Source organism: Curcuma longa, unplaced genomic scaffold (genome assembly GCF_044706935.1).
Source record: "Curcuma longa cultivar G26 ecotype Majalengka, Jawa Barat unplaced genomic scaffold, ITB_CL_G26_1.1 contig_17336, whole genome shotgun sequence".
NCBI lineage: Eukaryota > Viridiplantae > Streptophyta > Magnoliopsida > Zingiberales > Zingiberaceae > Curcuma > Curcuma longa.
The window spans coordinates 40,052-63,155 of NW_027430570.1; the positions used below are offsets into that span (position 1 = coordinate 40,052).

At 38.1% G+C, this 23,104-nt stretch overlaps 3 protein-coding genes and 1 pseudogene across 5 annotated transcripts; 3 read left to right on the forward strand and 1 right to left on the reverse strand.

The window, feature by feature from the left end:
- The first annotated feature begins 442 nt into the window (after positions 1-442).
- On the forward strand, positions 443-9,823 carry LOC141816590 (ubiquitin carboxyl-terminal hydrolase 24-like). 3 transcript variants are annotated; one of them, XM_074704337.1, is made up of 7 exons: positions 443-760; positions 1,550-2,200; positions 2,294-2,481; positions 4,843-5,090; positions 6,643-6,830; positions 9,136-9,312; positions 9,512-9,823. In XM_074704337.1, exons 1-7 carry the CDS (start codon positions 746-748, stop codon positions 9,698-9,700), a joined length of 1,656 nt encoding a protein of 551 aa, XP_074560438.1. In that variant the 5' UTR covers positions 443-745; the 3' UTR covers positions 9,701-9,823. The 3 variants fall into 3 exon arrangements, with proteins under 3 accessions (XP_074560438.1, XP_074560439.1, XP_074560440.1); XM_074704338.1 differs by having other exon boundaries at positions 6,643-6,785; XM_074704339.1 differs by having other exon boundaries at positions 9,502-9,661.
- A 2,003-nt stretch (positions 9,824-11,826) lies between these two features.
- On the forward strand, positions 11,827-13,824 carry LOC141816582 (two-component response regulator ORR3-like; annotated as a pseudogene).
- Positions 13,825-16,828: 3,004 nt separating this feature from the next.
- Positions 16,829-17,479, forward strand: LOC141816578 (uncharacterized). Its single transcript, XM_074704326.1, has one exon. It carries the CDS (start codon positions 16,829-16,831, stop codon positions 17,477-17,479), a length of 651 nt encoding a protein of 216 aa, XP_074560427.1.
- Positions 17,480-19,366: 1,887 nt separating this feature from the next.
- On the reverse strand, positions 19,367-22,640 carry LOC141816584 (non-specific phospholipase C2-like). The gene is made up of 4 exons (XM_074704329.1): positions 22,024-22,640; positions 20,165-20,682; positions 19,921-20,097; positions 19,367-19,764 (listed from the first exon to the last, which is right to left on the reverse strand). Exons 1-4 carry the CDS (start codon positions 22,590-22,592, stop codon positions 19,460-19,462), a joined length of 1,569 nt encoding a protein of 522 aa, XP_074560430.1. The 5' UTR covers positions 22,593-22,640; the 3' UTR covers positions 19,367-19,459.
- Positions 22,641-23,104: the final 464 nt, after the last annotated feature.

Genomic DNA, 23,104 nt, shown 5'->3' on the forward strand with positions numbered 1-23,104 from the left:
ACCGGAGGGGAAAAAAACATGATTTACCCTAGCTCTTGCCGATCTAACTTGACTTCATTTAGTTTAATTTGTTGGCTTGAGCCATAGTTGGACTTGAGCTAGCTAGCTAGGTGACACCGCACTAAATCCGATCGATTTTATTTATTTTTTAATAATAGTTAATAAAGATATTAGTAGAGGACATAACAAATCCGGTATAATTATTTTTATTATAAAATCGAACATTTAATAATTTATAAATGTTCTGAAAAATCTTAGCCTGGTTTAGGCTGGGAGTGGGCTTGAGTTTCACTAATAAGCATTTTTAGGATATAAGTTTATTTCTTACAATTAAATTCATTAATGTTGTCATTTTTATTTATTCATTTTTTTTTTATTACTGTAGATGATCAAATGCATTGAATTATGCACATTGCCCTCTCTCTCTCTCTCTCTATTTCTCTGTCTCTCTCTCACTCTCTCTGTTGCAACTGATCCTGCGCCTGGATGCTCTTCCAGGTGGTCCGAAGGGAGGCCGGTTTGCTCGCTTGATGCTATCCCTGCTTTCTTCGTCTCGCCTTTGCCTCGTCTCTTTCCCTTTGATGTCTTCCCCGTGCGTCTCCGTTGATGGCGTCCTTTCCACCGGGTTCCAAACCCTAGGTTTCCTTACTACTATGCGCGTTGTTCCTTGCTTCGATTTGAAGAAAAAGGAGGCTTCTCTTGATACAATTCGATCTGTCAGAGGTTCATTGTTTTGCTGGGCGAGATGAGTGGTCGTAAGGTAATTCATGATGTGATTTTTGCAGTTTGATAGCACAATCTATGAATTTTGGCTACTAATTACTTTCCTGGATTTGCAGTTTGATAGCACGATCTAAGAATTTTGGCTACTTATTACTTTCCTGGATTTGCAGTTTTAGGGCTTAAAAATTCTTCAATGAATTATCACCATATGCAATGATGTTTTAAAACTCTTTTGGAATCGATATACCTGTAGTGAATTGGCTTTCGTTATGCTACGCGATCAAGATATAGTTGATAGTGTATCTTTTTGTGTCCAAATTGAATTGTTTTGGATAGTGAAGAACAATATGTTTGCTTGGTTTGGTCAAATAAACAAACAGTTTTGAATGCTAAAAAACTGAAAGAGAGTTACGAAAATTACTCAGCCACATGTGGGTTGACCAAATCTTGCTTCGAAACAGCCAATAAAATTATCATCTTTGGAGCATAGTTGTGAAGACAGATGGAACAACTTCCAATCGAGGATTAAAATTGCCCTAAGGGCGCTTCTGATGTTGGAAGTCTCTCCGTATAACTGACAAGGGTGCTTCTGGTGTTGAGTTGTCAGCAGAGCACGAAAGGTTTATCTGAAGGCATGTTCACTTTTGTGATAGGTGGTGGTGGAAGTATGTTTATCTTGCAATTGATGCTTAACTTTCTCAAAATAGAAATTTATGTTATTAAAATGATCCATCATGACATGCAAAGTTTCAAACTGATTTTTTCATGAATTGTTATTTGCCTTCTGATACCATATATTTACATTGTTGTCTGCCTTTTTAAGCAGCTCATCATGTTTGGATCATTCACTGAAGATGAGACTAGATTGTTTCAGAGTCAATATTTTGATTGCATGCACTCTTTGGATAAGGCTGGACAGCCATGTGGGTCATTGGACCTTACCTCAAATTTGTATAAAGGTTCTACTAATGGACCAAAGGTTGATACTTCATCTGAAAAATCAAAAGGTCTTAATGTTTCGGATGCTATTTCAGATCTAATATATGCTAAAGAAGCTGTCAAAGTGAATGACAGCTTACAAAAGGTTACAGTGGCCCTAACAAAGGGATCAACCATTGATTCTTGCCAGAGTTGTAGGTTGATAGAGAAAGGGAAGGATGCCTTAGGTTTAACGTCCCTCCGTGTAACTGACAAGGGTGCTTCTGGTGTTGAGTTGGCAGAGCCAAAGGACCAAGAAGGTTGGATTCAAACATCAAATCCTGATAATTTTAGTCCCTTTTCTTTGGAAGTTGAATGTCCTAAGGCGGATGTCCCAAGAACATGGACTGAGAAAGGGGGAACAGCTAAAAGTATACGACCAAGAGGTTTAATAAATTTAGGAAATCTGTGTTTCTTAAATGCAACATTGCAGGCACTTCTGGCTTGTTCACCTTTTGTCGAGCTTTTGCAGGATTTGAGAAATAGAAATATTTCTAAGGTTTGTGATAATATCAATCCATTTCTACCTTTTCATCTTTTGTTGATGGTCTTTCCTATAATCTTTATTTTGTTTACTTTATTTCAACTTCAGATGGACTATACGACATTGTATGCATTTGTTGAATTTATCTCTGAGTTTAACATGCCTGATGACTTAAGCACAAAGGCTAGTGGAAAGGCATTCCTTGAAAGTGGAAAGCCTTTTAGTCCTATTATGTTTGATGTGGTTCTGAAAAGATTTACTCCAGACATGCCAACTGGTATATCAAGCAGACCAAGGTTTGTTAATTAATTGCTATGTTCCATTATTTCTATTTTATCTTAAGCTGTCATTTGTCTGGATTGACACATGCATGTTGGACCCTGGAAGGAGTTTGTTTGAAAAATCCACGTGTTCCCTTAATTTGTGGTTTTATGGGACCTATTTTTTAAAAAAAATATATATATTACTGACCAATACACTTAACTGACTGGCTTAGCTAACTGAATATGCTAGGAGATAATATATGTCATAGCATGTTACTGAATTCTGTCTGAAATCCACCAGAGTTTAATTTTTTTTGCTGTATTAACTAGGGAAAAAAATCTTCTGCTTGATGTAGTTTGTTTGTCATTTGTTTTTTTAATGTTGTGCTCTATCTATAAAAGCTAATATTGCATATTAAAATGATCTGTTCACTTCACAAAACGCTTACATGCATCTCTGACATTTTGTCATACTTGACCAACTTTTCATATCAGCACAATGAGGATTCTGAGTTACAGTTCTGTCTGACTAATTATTCCTGAGCTGCTTTGATAAGTTATTTGCTCTTGCCAAATCAGATAGTGGTCGTTCAGTAATAGATAAAACACACTCCTTAATTGAGGAAATCCATATTGAATCATTCTAGGTGGCCTTAGTTGTCAGACTAACTAAATATATGGAAGTCAAGCTTCAAGTCTAGATTCTTAAGTTCTCTAGTACTGCATCAGTTGACCAACAATATTGAAATAATGACTTGCGTCATCCACATGTACCTTGATTCAAATATTTACAAGTATTTTATACTTCAAGCTATACCATTAGTCGAAGCATCCTAGGCAATTTTGCACTGTTCTTTTACAATTTGCCTAAGGAGAACAAACTTCAAATTCTTTTTCCCTGAGTTAACAATCATTCATCACATTTTAGTGATGTTCTCCCAATGAATGTTACCCATGTGGTAGACCATGATTGTATGATCTCTTTGTCACAGACAATGGAAGATAAACACACGCTTTAAAATACAAGGGGAAAGGATATTAAACATAATTTTGCCAAACCTAAATCAAGGCTGCAAATATCTCAGCCTGAAAAAGGAATTGAAAGTTCTAAAAGATTGCCAACACAAGTGCCCTAAGAAACAACAACCAAAGCTCCACCTTTAGAGTCATCCTCCCCTAAGAATGAATCCCAAGATACGATTTCAACAATCACTTTATGTCTCATTTTATCTGAACTTTATGACGAAAATAGAGACTTAACGATGTAGCACCAAAATTAAATTTACTAAAATCAATTTTTTCATTAAGAAGATAGTGTAAAAGATGGGAATGGAGGCTCTTTTAAAGACCCCAGTCAACACAAAATAAGAAGAAAAAAATATTCTGGAAAAGACATAATCGTATACCTAAAAAAACTCAATTGAACTTGGAAAAAATCTCCTGTTCTCTAACTAGACAATTACCTAATCAAAACACTACCTTAATAACTTATTCTCCTAAATAAAGCGATTTACCGAAATAACCTCATATAAAATCCAAAACTTTTAAAAATTCAATTCCTCATTTGCATCAGTCTCCCCCACCAAGGGCTCTTGGTGATTGGTCAACATCTTCACTATTGATGCTTTTCTAACTTGCATCAGTAACCTATTTTAGAAGTATACACATGAAATATACTCTCTTGTAAAATGTTTTCGGAATCTTTTAAATTTTACCAAAATTTTTAATTCTAATTTCATGCTTGATTACTCCACTAATGTTGTTTATATTCATGTTAATTTAGAGCTCATAATTCCTCTTTTACTAGTCCTGATCTTTTGTCTTTTTGTTTGATCCTTTACTTGTGCATGATTAAACCAATACCAAGATTCAATTTATTAGTCCTTTACTTGTGCAAGTCATTGATTCAATTTTGGGAATCAGCAATCTAAAGATATCTTTTCTTCTTGTAGTCTGACTGTTTTAGATTGAATATAATTATCCAGTATCATTCTCGCAAGCCAAAAAAAAAAAATAACAAGAGGTGGACGGAGTAGAGTGAGCCTAGGAAAATGATGGGGTTGGTTTTTCAACTGAATAGGGATCTCAATCTCAATAGACCCAGGGTAGCATGGAGATGGTAAATCTACAAACTTGTCCCTCTGCAACCACAGCCCTAGTGTTGAGATAAAGGACGACTTGAGAAAAAATCTATTCAACCAAAATATTTATATGAACATTTGATGTAAGTGTTACTACGATGTAGCCTTTTGTAGAGCTTGGGCAAAGCTCATCACAAATAGTCAGCAATCAGAAGATTTGTTCTTCTTGTATGATTTTTCTAGTAAATTTAACAAGATGTTCAAGAATGAAGTATATTTTTGGTGATTTGACTTTGAATTATGCATTCTACAGACAAGAAGATGCTCAAGAGTTCTTAAATTTTATCATGGATCAAATGCATGATGAACTGTTGAAACTTAATGGTAACTTCTCAAACAGAAATGATGGTGAAAATGCTCTCATTTCTTCTGCTGAAGATGAAGGGTGGGAGACTGTTGGACCAAAGAATAAGTCCGCTATCACCAGAACTCAGAGCTTTATGCCATCACAGCTAAGTGCAATATTTGGAGGTCAATACAGAAGTGTGGTGAAGGCAAGAGGTGAGATATGCATTCAGTCTCTTTCTTGCATGCATATAATACAGAACCGAGGTTTGTCCATATTCCAGACCTTTTGTTCCTATAGAAGTTCTTCTAGTGGTATATCTATGTGTAGATTCTTGTAAGCACCACATAACAAAGTTCGACCTTGTTCATTTCTCTTTTTGGTTTGCTTCATAATACAGAGAGGCTTAATATTCATATTTATCAGAATTCTCTTTAAAGGGTGTTGTCCAACTCATGTGCAATATGTTTATTTAGTGATCTTCCTTAGCTATTCACTTGGTTGTCATTTATCTCCTATGATTCATGCATCCTAAACAACTGGAGTGAAGTATTGAAATTAGTTATTTCTACTCTATTTTCATTGTTTTTTTTTATCCTTTTACTGATAGATATCTATTAATTTGCTTGTTAACTGTGATGAGTTTAATCATATATAACATGGCTGTCAGTAAGAATTATATGATTCGTGACTCCTATCATAAGAAGCATTGTGATTCCATGAAAAACAATACGGCTTTTACATATGAATTGAGAATGAAAAATACTATGACAATTCCATGCAATTTAATATGATTTGAAAGAAAAAATTGTACATGATGGCACAATGTTGACGATAACCAAGGTAGACTCCACAATAACAATGCGGGCGAAATTGATGGATGATGGTACCAAATGTTGGGATGCAATCAAAGTCCCACATTAGAAATACATGGAAAAGATCATGGGATTATAAAATGGAAGATATCTCTATTAGAATGAGACCTTTTGAGTTGAGTCCAAAAATAAAACCATAAAGGCTTAGATCCAAAGTGGACAATATCATATCATTATGAAAATATATGACTTCCAACATTGCACTAACACCAGACTTAAAAGTCAAGTCATACCAAAGTCTTCTTCCATTTGATGATAATATTTTTCTCTCTCAAAAGATTGAACGATGAAATTTCTTCTTATTCATTGGGTTCAAATAAATTTTAATTTTTTGCATTATTTTCAAATACAAGATACGTGCGTGTATATTTTGTGATGAATCATCAACTTCCATCTATGCTATTACACTATTAAATAGAACATCCATTATTTTAAATATTTTAAGAATACAAAATATATTCCAAATAAAATAGAATTCCTTTTAACATTCTCTCTCTCTCTCTCTCTCTATATATATATATATATTATTTGTTACCTTATAATTTGCAATTCTCTATGGTTCATGATTCAAAAATTTTCGAACCAATTCATGATAAAAAAACCTAACTTTGACAACCTTGCTTATTAATGTTTAACACTAATTTGCATATTCTGAAATATGATCTCAATTTTTTTTTCTCAATACTATTTGCTTTTATAGTTTAGTGTCTTCTGTCCTATTTGAGCGCTGATATATCCATCTTCTTTAATAACTTTGGGGCTTAACATCAGTGTATTCTCTGCTGTCCCCTTTCGAAATTTAATTGAATATCTTATAAATTCAATATATTTCTTTTCAGTTAGTGTCAATTTTATTACCATCCAGATCATGGATTAACTATTTGTGGTTCAGGAAAGAAGGCTTCAGCTACAGTTCAGCCTTTCCTATTGCTCCACCTTGACATATTTCCCGAGTCTGTGACTACTATTGAAGATGCACTACATCTGTTTGCTGCTTCTGAAAGTCTTGAAGGATATAGAATATCAGATGGCTCAGTATTACTTTTGCTTTTAGCTTTTATTAATCACCCAAGTTACATAGTTGAGTGCAATTAGTTTTTGCAATGCTTCCCTAGGTTTGTGATTTGCTGAAATATGTGATGGATTATCCTGAATTGGCTTCTTCTCTGGTTATGTACTTATGTGGGACAGATGGAGTACACTTATGTTCAACCAAGTCCGAATGTGAAATGTTATGCTCATGTGCTCTCATTTTAGGGTGGTATATCAAATATTGGTGAAAGCCTGGGACAATTTATGTTTTGAGTTGGTTATAGCTTAATGTTACCACAAAAACAATTGTAGTCCCACCTAGGTCCTTTCTCCGAATAGGTGTTGCTCTGCTTCAATTAGTTTAGTAACACAAATTCAGCATTGAGAATTATCCCTGTGGCATAAAATTATTTGGAAATATATTTAAGAAAATAATAAATATTAGAGGTGTCTACTGAAACATTCCATGGTTGTCACTTTTTAGTGTAATTACTATTTATGAGGAAGAATAATAAAAAACAGTAAACAGAAAAAAAGCAAACAATTTTTTTTATTTAAAAGTTCTCAGTTTCTTTATGCAATATGGTCTACTGCCATTCATGAAAATGGACTGTATTCAAATGATCAAATTAAGTTTCAGTTTATTAACTCAAAAAAGGTATATATATCCTTTTGCACCAAAATCCATCCTTGATATCTTATAAGAGTTAAACTTTGATTAATTATTTTTTATGTTGCTGCCATGTGACCTAGAGGTCGCTGGTTCAAATTGGAAACAGCCTTTTTATGCTACAATGGATCCTTTTGGCGGGAGCTTCGTGCACCGGGCTGCCCTATGTTGTTATCTATGGTTTTCTCACTTGAATGCTTGACACATGAAAAAATTGTATAGAGACTCCAGCAAAGGAAGTGTCTGTGTAATTTAGAGTAAATCCAGGATCTTCATAATCTAATATTCAAAGGGTTGAAGATTTATATTGACCTCTTCCTCTGTTATTTTAACCCTCCTGGTCCATTCATGGTTAATATTCCTCCTTGTTTTTCCCTCTTCTACTCCACCTCTGGCTTTTGAGAGTTGCCAAATGGCATATTATTCTGTCATATGATTCCACCGAATAGTTGGTTAAAGTCAAATCAGTGATAGGTTGTCTCAAGTTAAATTGGTTTATCCAAACAGGAAGTTTTTGAGTTGATGAACCATTATTCAAGATAAACCAAATTGGTTGTTGTTAATGATGACCATATGGGGCTGCGAATGTTTTTCCCCATTTCACTTTGGAAAATTCGCCTTCATACTGATTGATTGTCTGCCTGAACAATGATCAGCCAGAAGTGTATAAAAAAAATGGATTACTAAGTTGAGTATGACCTGAACCTATTTAGTGAAACCAGATTAGTATTTAATCTTGCAAACTATGCAGCTTTCCTCATCACTGTGCATGTCCTGGCAGATAGTTGTTCAATGCATGAACAATTGTTCTTGTAGAGTGCAACTCCATGTCATGATTTGAACTTATACAGTGAAATCAGATAACTATTTAAAGTGACAAACCATGCAGCTTTCCTTGTCACTGTACATGTTCTGGAAGATTGCACGATGTTATGTTGGTAGATTGTGAATCCATGTCATGTTCTCAACCTATATAGTTAAACCAGAATTACTAGCTAAACTATCAAACCATGCAGCTTTTCTAATCACTGTACAGTCCTGGCAGACTGCCGTTTGATGTCATGAACCATAGTCCTGGTACATTGTGACTCCATGTCATGCATATTGTTCGGCAAGAATACATGCCATTGGCCACAACACTAGGAAGTTGGAATCAATTAGATACATCTTGAACAATTTTGTTCTTATTTTAGATTCTTTTGGTATTCTTAGAATCTGTAACCTTCTTATTTTAATTATTTCAGTTATGTTTATTATTTGGAAAAGTAACATCTTTCTTTCATGGTGGAAGGTGGAAAAGATATTTGGAACTCATGTTGATAATGATGAGCGCTTTTGCCATAAGCATAATATAGCTTTTTGTTTACGATAGGATATGCTATATTATAATTCCTCCTTTTGAATTCTTAACCCATTGGCACATCTCCACACTCATGATCATATCTTTCCATGCTAGTATGATCTTAAGGTTTACTATAGTATACTGACAGAATGCAACAAGCGAATGCTAACTGAGGTTTATTTCAACTTCATGTACCAGCCACGAACTGTTTGTTTCTCTTAGTTGTCTCTTCATGTTAGACCAAATAGAAAGAACAAAATAGGGTTCATATTTTCATGCCTTTCCTTCCAATGTTTTACTATTATCTGGTTTTTACTTTTGGTAGACCACCTCATTTGCAGGCTGGTTTAGTTAGTGCCAGCAAGTCGGTGAAGATACAACAACTGCCCAAGATAATGATATTGCATCTCATGCGGTTTAGCTATGGAAGCAGAGGAAGCACAAAGCTGCATAAGCCTGTTCATTTTCCACTTGATCTGGTTCTTGGGCGTGAGCTCTTAGCATCACCAACTTCAGAGGTAAGTTTGTTTTTAACTAGACTCTGCATCCCTGCAGAGTGTATCCATTTCAAACCTTCTATGTTCTATGTTCAAGTGTTCAAATCAATTCTTGCTACACTTCTAAGAGGAATCTGGCATGCTGGATATAATCTTATCAAAGCTTGAATTTACCCTCTTTTTACTGAGATTCGTCTAAGTTGACTTTAGTTCCTTTCAGAGCCGAAGATATGAACTTGTGGCGACTATCACACACCATGGTCAAGGGCCTTCACATGGTCACTATACCACTGATGCAAAGACTTCTACCAGCCATTGGCTTCATTATGATGATTCATCAGTGATGGCTATCACCACAAATAAAGTGTTGCATGACCATGCTTATATTTTGTTTTATAAACAAACTTAACTTGTGTAATGGTTTATCTACTTTTGATCATGTTTATCATGAACATTTTCCTGAGCTAATTTTGCATGAGTACTCTCGATATTGAGTTGAGGTGAATTGCTATTCTGAACTGAATATTACGTGTTGCCAAAGTTGTTATATTTAGTTTCTTCAATTAATACTCTTTTTTGACTAATGTTTTACTTGTGATATCTAAAGATTGAGTTGGACGGCATTCATAAATCATGATTTTCTATTCTAAACCATGTAGTATATTTTGATATTTTCATTTAGGATTGAGTGTCAGTATATTCCATTTTCCAGTGGGGTAGTTGAACAAAATACCTTATTCATTGATTCTACACTTCCTTTTTTTTATCCCAGCTTGATTTTTTGTGTCAAATCATCCATAATCTGATAATTGATAACATTGAAATTGTGAGTAGATATATAGGCAATTGATCTTGCCTTTATATTTTATGCGCATTGATCAATTCTGAAGCAACTAAGGTGATCATGAACTCCATGCCGATGGTTTAATTCAACTAATTTGCTGTCAGTGGTAGTTGAGTTGCTGCCAAGGAGTCTTGGGACTATAAAAGAAAAATATCATGTTTGTCTGGACTTTATGCGAAAAGGAGCTGCACTGGGGAAAGAGCAAAACGTCTCATTTTTCACTAGTGTGCTAAAAGCGTTTCGCATTGATCAATTCTGAAGCAACTCTTAGTGGTGCTGAGTAAAATTTTGAAATCATTGGCGATATCAGGTGTGGTGATATGGTATAACTTTTCAGATGTGCATATCACAGTTTGTCTTGTTTTTATAGTACAAAGGCCATAACCCTCCTTTGAATAAAAAAGAAATAAGAAATTCCATGATCTACTTCTCTGGTTTATCAACTTTCAGCACAAGTATGTATCAACTTTTATTTGGTAATTATTTCTGAAAGTGAATATTTGCTTTACTGGAAATATAATTGTAACAGTTGCTATGACATGATCTTTTTTTTTTTTTTTTGTTTTTTGCTCCTAGTCCTAATGACACTCATACTTTCAAATGCAGGGTTGGAAGTGGCCATCTATGTGCCTCCTTTTGAGCTTGCCCGACATTTTTAACAATCTACTGGATATATGGAGAAGAAGAATCATTACTAGATGGGCTGGCTCACAGCACGCTTGCTTCCTCTTTTTTGTTGATTTCGAGCATTCGCATGATCTAATGTTGGATTAGCTAGCTGATTTCGCTATAAGTTTCATCTAAATGGTTATATGCATCTAGCTAGGAGTAAGTCGATCGTGTCTTAGAGTGTTCATGTACAGGAGAAACTAGCATTCTTTATATTGCCAGTAAGTGCAACCGAAGGTCAATAAAGTGGAAGGCTTTTCATGGCTGAATGCTTGCTTCGTCCCAACTTAACGACAACCAAAAAGAAAATACAAAGCCAAGAAATATGGTTGAATGGCAAGTATCATTCCTCGGTATATAAACCCGTTTGTTACTCCATAGAGAAGGACAATAATACAAGAAAGAGGTACGATCCACCTCACAATTGGTTTTTTTTTCTTTTCTAGCACAAGAAAGCGATGCTACTCACTCCATTGACTCGAATATTTCGTTTTGTCCTACAGATCCCCAGTTACATGCTTAATACCCCACAGCAGAAAGCTGGACCAGCCAAGTCTTGTTTGATAGTCACAAGAACATGCAAGGATCGTGATAACATCACTCGACCAGCAAAACAGTGTTCCTCAGGAATTAATATAGCTTTATAGACTAATCCAACCAAACCTCACGAGTCATGAGGAATATTAAATCTTTAATTACTCACTCTCATTGTATAATGGAGATAGACATGGTGGTGGTGGTGGTGGTGGTGATGGTGGTGCTTATGATTTATTCTGCCATTTCTTTAGAAAAAAAATATATAATTGTTCTGATTAGTCCACCCAGCGAGAGGGATAAAGAAAGAGATTGGAAAAGATCCATGGAGACAGCATAAGAGGAGACGAGGAGGCAAATCTAGAGGGGATCACATGAAATTGCCCTGTGGGGTCGGGGAGGATACAGCAAAGGCCACAAGAACTCTGAAAATAGAGGCCAAGGATGACGTCACCGAATCTTGTGAGAGGATTGGGTGGTCCACCACCAGTCCCTGCCTTTCCTCCTCTGCGCACATCTTGAAGCAGTCGGGCGGAGGGGATGAGCTCATAGTGGTGTGTCTGAGTTGGTCCGGAGGGACAAGCGAGTAGATGGCTTATAAATAAAACAAGAGATCAAAGGAAGTCATGAAGGCCCTTGCTTGCTATCCAATTCAAAGATAGAGTGAAGATTTGGAGGAGAAATCTGATGGATAGTTGAGAATCTGGTTTCATTGCTGGATGTTGACAAAGAAAACAAGGTGAGGTGGAGAAGGAGAAGGAGAACCTTCATCGCCTCTTCCTCTCATCTCCTCTGTCATTTGAGTCGTCTCCTCACCATCACTTGATAAAAGAAGGCAGTGGTGGTAGTGGTGCTAAAAGAAAGACAGCAAGAAAAAAAAAGTATGGGTGTTGATACAGAGGCAGAGTTTCATGTGTTGGCTGTAGATGACAGTCTCATTGACAGGAAGCTCATTGAGAGGCTCCTCAGGACCTCATCCTACCAAGGTATTCTCATCGATAAGAGGGAATTGTCACTCTTTGGTTTGTTGTTATTATTTTTTTCCTTTCTCTTTAAGCAATAATTTCTTTGATGCTTCAGTTACCACAGTGGATTCTGGGAGCAAGGCTCTTGAATTGTTGGGATTGAGAGAGGAACCAGGTGTCTCATCGCCTGCCTCACCAGATAAGAATGTAATCAACTGAACTGAATTATTTTGCAACTTGGATTCCTGTATTCCCAAAGATATGAGTTTCTGAACGCAACATTTGAATTGATGGCAATTTTGATTCATAGGAGATTGAGGTGAACTTGATCATAACAGACTACTGCATGCCTGGAATGACAGGCTATGATCTTCTCAAGAGAATCAAGGTACTTCTTCACGTTTCCTCATCTCCACTCTAATTTGTTTCAGGATTTCTTATACGTGCCGTGCCGGTTTACTTGTGTTAGGGTTCCTCATCTTTGAAGGGCATTCCAGTGGTGATCATGTCCTCCGAGAACGTGCCTTCCAGGATCAGCAGGTGAGGGAGATTAATATTAATCAAACATTGACAACAAAAATAGTTAGTAAAGTGGATTCCTTTTTCATTATGTTCTCGCACCAGATTTGGTTTTGACATCTTTATATATGATTGTGAGGGAACTTTAATAAAAGGTAAAGCAGGATAAAGAATAACCCATAGTTCTTGATCTTCTTTAAGCTTAAGTGGGAGGTAAATAAGATGGTGATGTAGGAATTCATGGAGTGCAGTGCTCTAAAGAAAGGAATTCGTAATCAGCTTGTCTCCTCTCGGGGATATATAGAATCCTCAAATTGGTGGCTTGTTTATTTGAGGTCTATCAAGTGGTCCTTCATTCTCTCATACTTACAAATGTGGCCTTGGAGTCATCTATCTGTCATGGGGTCATACCTTGTTAGGAATCAGGAATAAAGTGAAATTGCTGTGAAGTATTCAAACGTCCTGAAAATCCTTTGCCTTGTTTTTGTTAGATTTGCTCAATATTCTCCTTTAGATTTGATCTCACACTGGACATGGAAATTAATGTGGCACTGATGGGGCAGATGCTTGGAAGGAGGAGCAGAAGAGTTCTTTCTCAAGCCCATACAGCTCTCGGACATGACAAGGCTCAGACCTTATATGCAAAAAGGAAAAGTAAAAGAGCAGCAACAATCACAACAACAAGAGGAAAAAAACATTACCAGTGCAGCAGCAGCAGCAGCAGCAGCAATACCAATAATAATAAAAGAAAAGCCATGGAGGATGGAATTTTTCCTGAGAAAACAAGGCCGAGATTGTCCACTAGTAACTTGGCATCTGTATGAGAGATGAAGAGAGCCAGCTGCTGCTTTCAGATTTTGTTGTGCCCAGGCATTAAACAAAGATGTAAACGATAGAGGTGTTTCAGTCTGGAGTGGACAGACTGAATTGCTGATGTTCTAGTTTTCCTTACAAAAATTATGAATATTTATTTAATTACTTTGTTGCATGCAATTATTCTCATTCAAGATATATTAATTATACTGATAATTAATGTGTAAAATGGAAATGAATGAATTTTATTTATCAGGAAGAAATTATATATATAAACTTGCAAATTTATAAACTACATGCCATGCATGCATCATTGATTTTTATTGCGTGTGATGAAATGTGTCAGAATCTATCGATTACTAGTTAGATGGAATCATGGCTTCAGTTGGTTCAGTGTACCCCTAGCTAGAATATATAAAATTTTTATGGGAAATTTAAAAAAGACTATATATGCAAATTAGAGCTAGTTGTGTTATATTTTTGTGGCTTTGGCCATTTGACCAACAACATCTTGTGTAAAAATGACTTGATAAAATCAATAGGCTATGGTTTTATTCAATGTATTAAATTGTGAGCATGTACTTTAATCATAAAATCTATTAAATTGTGAGTGTTTTCCTCCTAAATACTTTGAAAGATTACCCCTAAATTAAAATGGGGACACATATATAGAATACTCATCTTTTAATTAATTGTTCAAACCCAATTATTATTGTTTTACTCATGCTATGCTTAAAGGAATTCAATGTTTAGTGCCTAATTTCTTCTGTGATCAGAATAAATAAATAAATAATACAATGAATTTAGAAACAATTAATTAAGGTGAGGACTTGGTAAGGAAAACCAAGGAGCGATGCTAATTGGTAGTAGGTCTATGTTGGCAAATTAACAACTTGCTAAGTTAAACAATGTAAACTTCAAGTGAATCAGAGCCGATATCCCAAGATGATCGATGCAATTAAGCCTTTATTGTATAACCTATTCCTCAAACAAGATCGACTTCAAATTAAACAAGGAAGGAGCTAGGGCGATTATGACAAACATACATATATATATCATGGAGTTTAACTGGCATGAGGATATTGTTGGGGTGTCTTAATTGTTGAGGGATCAACATTGGCAAATTAAAAGAAGAAGGATGACTACTCTTGTTTCTCGATAGCAAATTAAGTTTAAGGAGGCAAACTAATTAAGCTACAAGGAAATGACCAAAAATTATATATACGTACTAAGATAAAACCAAGTTGATGAAATTGAAAATGAAATAATTAAGTTGCATGATAAAAATAAATAAATTGTCTACCATGCTATCAAATATTATCCCTAATCTTATTAAAACTCTCTCTTAAATTAGAAAGACCACTGAATAATTAACAAAATCAAATGCAAATGATCACTAAACTAATTAGCTAGCTAGGTAATTTCTTTAGGGAATTAAAGGGAAAAAACAAATTAAAGATGAGAAAAGTAGATGCCTTTAGGGAAGGGAAGGAAAGGAAAAAAGATGAGAAAAGTTGTAGACACGAGTCATTATTGTGTTCCTTGACATTTCAGAGAAACAATGATCTATTGCGATGCAATGGGGGAAGCTTTTCAGTGACTCTCTGAACCCTTGTTTTTCACGAGTCAGGGACCACTGAATCCAAGGTTTGACGTACGAGCATGCAAGAATAGACCATACGTACGCACGCAGTGTACGTGTAAGACACAAACTGAATTCCTTTAATTTGAAGCCAGGAATAATCTGCATTATCATAAATATATGCATTCATGTATCAGCCAAGCCAACCATTATATTAATCATTTGCTAACTAATTTGAAAATGAGTTAATTTCAGAACAATTTGATATATACTTGAAATTTTGTATTATTTTAGAACAATTTTAACACAATGATGAACTCTGATAAATATGATGAGTAGTACTCCTCTTTCTTTGGGGCAATGCTAAGCCTGAGGCTGTAGATCATGCTTGACAAGTTCATCCAACTCCTCTTAATTTCTTTTCGAAATTTTTGTGTTTGATCTAACTCCAATCGAGATGCCAACAAACAACAAGCAAGTTTTACTGATCACTACTGGAAATTTAAGTAAGTTGCATGATTTGATTCGGAGAAGAATTAATATTTGATGAAATCATTTGAGGGAAAATGCAGATATATATTTCATAATTCCGTGATTCTAATATTGATAACATATATCAATATTACAATATTACTGATCTATTTGAGTTGAAAATGTACTTTATTTGCTCTTGTGGAGAACTTTGAGGTGGAAAATAGGACATGGAAAGAGAGAAAAATTTGAGAATCTATAAAAATATTAAACTCGAACAAGTGGTAATGGAGATGGCCTTCCCAAGTTCCCAACCAGAAGAAGATGGTTTAGGAGTCTTATTCAAAATAAAATAAAATAAAATTAGTACAATCTGACTCAACTCAAGGGAGACGTATGATAAGACATCTTTGAAGATCTATGAAAAAGAATTAGGTCAACCTTTTCGATTTGCTATAATTAACTGATAATATATACATATGCCAGCAATGACGTTGCCTCGTTTCCTAATTAACTCGAATCCGGATAACAGAAAACATTTCAAACATGTTAAACGTGTGCGACAATTTTGAATTTACTCCTTGAATTTCTAATATTGCGATTTTTGGAAATTTCTAACAGTTGGATGGCTCCTAATATTTGCAAATTAGTCTCCATGGTATTGCCGGCTAAACTTCAAGGGTCAAAGTGATAAACAGTTTGCAAGGGCGGAGCAGGATTTTGCCTTAATGTCTTCTGTTCCCTTTCGTGCACATTTTCAGAATATTTTTCGTTCAAGCATGCAATTTCTCCGTGTTTGACTTTTCCTTAAATGTCAACGCCGACATGCCTGCTAATTAGACATAGATACAGATGCATCTATTGGGGCATCTTTTACTGCACACGAATCAGCAAAAACACGAGCACCGATTGCGTAGCAAATTAAATTAATTACGACTTATCCAATTAGTTAATAGTTGAAATTTTAAAAAACAGATGTACACTTGAATATCAATCAGTTGATCAACAATCATACATTTTGACCAATGGTTAGTCAAAGTCAAACCATCACCAACCCGTATAAATATTGTCGTAATTATGTTAGTATTTGATCCGATCTTATTAAGATTAATTTGCCTTCTTCTCTTCTTGATCTCCACCATGGAAAACTCCTTCTCGCCGTGCCTCAAGCCAGCCTCTCTCGCCGTCGATCTCATCTTCTGGGGCGGCGCCACCGAGCGGATCGTGCTCTCTGGCCGCGAGAAACCTCTCCTCGCCGGCGAGATTATGTTCCGGTTCCCGAAGCACGTTGTCTGCCACTCCGACTCCTTCTTCATCGGCCGCCCCGTGCCTGCCCTCGCCAGCGGCGTCCAGCTCCTCCCCAGCCGCACCTACTTCGTCCTCCCCATTGACCGGCTCCCGGGAGACTCGAACGACCCCCTCACAGTCTCGTCGCTCGCGTCTCTATCTGCCTCCAAAAGTGCCCCTCAGTTCGCCGGCGGCGGACAGTCTCCGTTCGAGTATGTGAGGGGAGCCGATGGGAGGACGGCAATCAAGGTGCAGCCGGAGTTCGTCACCAAGCTGATATCCGTCGGCGATGTGGATCAGGAGAGCCGGGCTTTGTGCAGTACGCCGGAGCTAAGGAAACACTACGAACGTCTAGTGGGGGCGAAGGATCGCCGGCCGTGGTCGCCGAAGTTGGAGAAGATAGAGGAGAAGGAGAAGGAGAAGGAGAAGAGAAGGATGCTGCACTCGACAAGCAGGTTAATAATGTCACCAGCGAAGTCAGTATTGCATTGGAGGACTGCATAAGTAGTGAAATTACAGATTAATGTGCGCTTTAAATTTGAAATTAGCGATTTAAACAAACTGAAAATATATTATTGAATAAAAATATCTTAATTTTGCTTTGGCAACTTAAACTGTAAATTAACTCCAAATGAAAATAAAAGTTAAAACTTTACAATAATGTGTGAGTTTTATATATATGGTGCAGTAAATTAGTAGTCTCTCACGATTAATTTCACGAGTATGAAGTAAATCGAGAAGCTATAGTTAATCATTATGAGAAGGATCTTCACTTCGTTAAGATTTGACTCTTACCCACTTTAATACATCTATCCTACAGTAACCAATTCAATCATGTCCAAAAAATTATATATAGAGAGAGAGAAATGTTATGCTGCGCGACGAGGAATTCGCGACTCGTGCGCAACACCTGCGACCCACCGTCGCCACCGCCGCCCTCGCCGCGCGGTCCGGCCACCGTCCACCGCCTCCTCGGGCGTGATCGATGCGTCGCTCGCCAGCGCTCCGTCTGCCGGCGTCAGATTTCGATTGGATAGTGGCCGAAATCCGACGGAATTCGATCAAAAACAGGGTCGGCAGTGGCAGCGCCGTTTTCGGCCAAATCGCGGCCGGAAACGGCGCGGGCACTGTCGACGGTGATCGAACCGAATTCCGACCGAATCACGATCGGAGACCGACCGAGGAAGGACCGGCATCCGCCGGAATTCAGCCCGATCGCCGTTGACAATGGCCGCGCAGTGGAGGGTGCCTGTTTCCGACCAAATTCGTCAGATTTCGGCCACTATCTGATCGGAATCCGGCACCGGCCGAAGCACCGACGAGTGGCGCGTCGATCGCGACTGAGGCGGTGATCGGACGGTGCTGTGAAGGCGATGGCAGCGGTGGTGGATCAAGGAGTCGCGCACGAGTTTATCACGCAATATAACAATCTCGTGTATATATATATATAAATATAACACGTATTCGTTGGTTCAAATGTAGGTTTTCTCAGATAGATAAACTTCTCCACCAAACTGATATTAATTAACACTTTCTTCTAATCAAATAAATTACCTCGGAAAAAAAGCACTTGAACTAGCCCAAAGTAGCCTGCGTGGACAGTTGCAAGTTAGTTGAAAGGAAGCCACCAAAATTAACCCACTTACACTGATCAGCATCTCTCCCACCTATTAAAAGATCATAGAGGCTAATTACACTGCTAATTAGTCGCCAGCAGAAGGAGAAGAGATGGCAAGCACAGTAGCCTCCGCCATTAATGTCAATGAGCCGCAGCTGCATACCGTCATTTCGGAGGAATATATAGAGATCATCCATCATGTCGAAGAAGAAGAGGAGGAGGAGGAGGAACTTTTTGAGCTGGACTTGGAGGCGTTGGATGACAGGGTTCAAGAAGACGACGTTGTAGAATGGCGACGTCCCAGGCGCCGGAGCAGCTTAATGTTCCTGCAGCAGCAGCGCCGTGGCGAAACCTCAATTGGGGGAGTGGCGGAAGCTCTCCTCGCCAATTGCCTTCTCCCGGTCGACTCCATATGCAACGCCGTCCCCATTAATGACGGCGTCGGCGCCTCGTTGAAATATGGCTACCGGCCACCGGCCGGCCGGCCTTGGACGACTCTGCTACGTGCAGAGAAATTAAACGCAGGCACGCGTAAGCCAATTAAGGGATTTATGCGTGTTTTAAAATAAGATTGTGCTTTATAATTAATGATTTGCTGGGCTTGAAAAATCGAACTGTGTTTATATATCATTGAGCTAGCTGCTTTTTTCTGTATGTTCCAAGTTGGAATTTGAGGCAAATTAACAAGTGAAGCCAGTTGCACCTACCGATCCATTCCAATCAATCATAATTAATTTAAACTACAGAAAACGCAGATACGTAAATATCCCTAGCAGCAGCAAGCATCGATCCTTCCCGCTCATTTTATTTAGATCATCAGCAGCAAGAATGACCTTGTTTATATATATACCCAACACCAACAGTCTTCAAGGAAGCACATTTGATGGAGACCTCGAGGTCAGTGATGGTCTCAGTTGCACAATTTGCTCATCATCGACGCCCATCTTCTTTGCAGATCTTCCGGCTTCAAAGAAGCGATTGACTGCAGCATCCACGTAGTCTATCCCTTCCCTGACCGTCATATTGTTCACGATTTTGTCTTGGAAGCCGATCAGGAGATGATCCCCACTCAGCGCGGATGCGAGTTGCACAAGCTCTTGCTGGAACTCAGTCAGCTTGGCCTCCTCATTAGCTTCAGTGGTTCTAATCCTCACGGGATTTGGGAGTTGAGCTGCACTTGCGCGTGAACAGAAATCATATTAGAGGACGGAACATTTGATATTTGCAATGGAGTTTTTGACTATCTAATTACGAACATCACACGTTTCGAGTACGGATGAATTTTAATTTCAAAGAATCTGCAGATGATGAACAAGTAGATGATCACCTGGGCAATCAGATCGTGGTTCTGTCCTAGTTTGCACAATGCCCTCGAAAGTTCCAGCCCATGCATCTCTTTTTGTCAGGAATGGTGAAGGGAGATCAAAAAGTTTCTTCACAGTTGCTGGTATGGATGAGTGTTCATATTCTGAAGTTGGAGTTGGTCCACTGGGACCATGAATAACTGCAAATATCCAACGTAAGTATTCGGTTCTATGTATTATAAAACAATTAGCTAGGTTAATAATTACCAGTGCCCTTCTCGATCCATGGAGAGACCAAAATCGCAGGTACCCTAACTCCCAAACGATCGAATTTAAAGAAGAAAGGCTCACGGCCAACTATGTCGTCAGGACTAGGGACGCCCCTCACTGGTGTTGGAACATGATCAAAGAAGCCACCATGCTCATCATAAGTGATGACTAAGAGGGTCTCATTCCACTGGGGACTGGCGCGAAGAGTTTCATATACCTCCTTGATAAACATCTGTCCTTGGTACACATCATGGGAAGGATGATCATCAGTGGCCGGCTTGTCTTTTGAGTCCATGAAACGCTGCTCGATGACAACATAGTTCTCGAGCTTGCCTTCAAGTGCACGATCCTTGAACGAGCTCTCATAGGAATGAAATTTGGAAATGTATTTGATCTTCCTAAGGTTGCGATAGAACAGAACAGCTGGTACATTCTGGTAGTATATTCCAAAAGAAAGTCCTGCATCTTCAATGTTCTCGAATATTGTTCTCTGTGGAACCCCAGGTATCAGAGCTCTGCACGAGTTTTATTAAGTTCTTTAGTATTTTAGCAAGTCGAATGCAGCGTAGTAAAGGATAATAGAGTCAAAATTTGCAATCTAATCAGTTAGGAAGCACCAGTATTAATGATCGAAGAGACAAAAATGATGAGTTTTTTTATTGAAAAAACAAGTTGAGAGCATTTTGGAAATGAGATAAATGAGCCAGAAACGAAAATTTCTCTTTTATGTAAAGATAATCTAATCTAAATTTCTAAATCCTACTCATACAGCCATGCGATAAGTGTTTTTAAGATGGTCTTTCATCGAAATAGGCAACATGATCTTGACTAATGAATCAACCATTGTTGAGTATATGAACCTGTCTTTTAAAATTAGAAGAAAAAAATCCCCAAAGACATTTCTAAGTACAACACAACTTGCTGATGCGATGTCCTCCTTCAAAGAAGAGACATTTTCCATTGAGATTCTATAAAAATTGTCTTCAATTTTACCTGTTTTGTTTTACAACACATCAAGGTCAAAAATACTATTCTGGAGATAAATTGTGATATCATTGCCTAAAGTTTTCTCAGGGAGTTATCGACAACAGTGACCATGTTTAAGTGCTTTGGACAATTTTGGGTGAGAATTTCTGCTAAATTGTTTTGACAATGGTGGCATCTGAGCTCAGCTATAAATATTCATTAACTTACTAGTTTGTAAACTACACAAATCTGCGCTATTGTTTTTTTTAGTATGAAGCATTTCTGACCAAACAATAGGTTAAATAATGATAAGGGTCCTTAAGGCCATGCGGGCACCATCATGGAGTTGAGACTAGCAGATACCTCACTGACACACACACACACACCAAAAAAAAATTATCAGATTGAATCGCCCCTAAAAATTTTTCGGGTGACTACGCGTCGCAAATTTGGAACACAAAGACACATGCATCACCCGAGAAATCAGTGAGAGTGAGAGTGAGAGTGAGAGTGAGAGTGGAGAGTGAGAGTGAGGTGACTCCAAGACTCATCTCTGGGAACGTCAATTAATGGTTCAGACAACGATCCAGAGGCGTCCGATACCATTTCCCAACAACAACCAGCTGAGTGAAAGTGAGGTGAGACTCCAAGACTCCTCTCTGGGAAGGTCAATTAATGGTCCAGACAACGATCCAGAGGCATCCGATCCCATTTCCCAACAACAACCAGCTAGCTTTTCCACCAAAATAAAAAACAACAAATAGCCATCTATCCCGAATCGAAATAACCATCGCAATCTCAACGACAAAATACAAGGAAACGAATAAGCGGCGAGGAGAAGAAGAAGAGAAGAAAAAAAAAGGAAGTAGGCAGGGGAAGCGGATTCGTACCCTTGGTCATTGCCGATGAGGCCGTTGGAGGTAGCGGAGTGGACGTAAAGCCGATTGGGTTGCGTCGACGCCGGCATCGACGCGAACCATCGATCGCACACTGCGAACTCCTGAACCAGCGCTTGGTACACCGCCACCATCTCCGGAGGGAACCCATTCATCACGCTCTCCGTCATGTTCTCCGACATGGACCGCGCCTGCTGCACGAACCCGTTCATGGGCGCCGCGTCGGCCGACGAGTTGTCCGACCCGAAGATCTGCTCGCGTATGGCCTGGAATGAGTGCCCCGGGTCCGGATCCACGTATTGGGAGCCGTCGCGGAAGTAGACTCGCCGCGAAAAAGGGTCCGAAGTCGAGATCGGGTTCCATTCCTGCCCCGTCACGCCGTTGATCTCCGGATTGAGCCGCTTCATCCACCCCAGCATGTGGTCGAAGGAGCGATTCTCCATCACCAGCACGACCACCGTCTTTATCGGCCCGGAGGCGGCGCCTCCTCCGCCTCCGGCGAGAAGGAGAACGATAAAGAGCAGGGCCGCAAGGGAAGAGGAGGGTCGGTGGGGCTCCCTCATGGCAAAATGTGGATGCGCTCTCGTTTCTGGTTCACCAAGTGGAGTGGGAATGGGAAATGGAACCCTGCTTAAGCGACACCGCGCCCGCGCTATATAAGGTGGAAGACGGTGAGCGTGCAAAGATTCCTCCCTCCTTTTGTTGGATGTGTTAAATACTTCTTATATTATAAAATATTCTTTTTATAGATTTACCTTTTTAAATTTGTGATTATTTTTATTGTATTTAACTATACAGCAACATATTAATTATTTCTAATTACTGATTATTTTCTATATTATGTTAAATACTTTACGCATTTTATTTTTTTTATTAGGTAAAATCATAAAATTGTTAAATTCTGGAATTATCAATAGATCAAACTTGAATTGTTACTTTATATCGATTAAAAGAGCAGACAAGAAGGAAATTTAGTTTAATCCAAATTTTTAGATTCCTTTTGCTAAATTTGAAAGCAAAAAATATATATATATTTATATTCCCTTGGTTTGGATTGTGTTTAAGAGTAGAAAAT

Coding starts and splice junctions, on each gene's coding strand:
- LOC141816590 (XM_074704337.1), top strand. Junction 5,091..6,642: donor AAGTGTGGTGAAGGCAAGAG/GTGAGATATGCA, acceptor TTTGTGGTTCAG/GAAAGAAGGCTTCAGCTACA. Junction 9,313..9,511: donor TAGCATCACCAACTTCAGAG/GTAAGTTTGTTT, acceptor AGTTCCTTTCAG/AGCCGAAGATATGAACTTGT.
- LOC141816578 (XM_074704326.1), top strand. CDS start 16,829: ATGGAAAACTCCTTCTCGCCGTGCCTCAAGCCAGCCTCTCTCGCCGTC.
- LOC141816584 (XM_074704329.1), bottom strand. CDS start 22,592: ATGAGGGAGCCCCACCGACCCTCCTCTTCCCTTGCGGCCCTGCTCTTT. Junction 20,098..20,164: donor ATGGATCGAGAAGGGCACTG/GTAATTATTAAC, acceptor GGATATTTGCAG/TTATTCATGGTCCCAGTGGA. Junction 19,765..19,920: donor ACCACGATCTGATTGCCCAG/GTGATCATCTAC, acceptor GCGCAAGTGCAG/CTCAACTCCCAAATCCCGTG.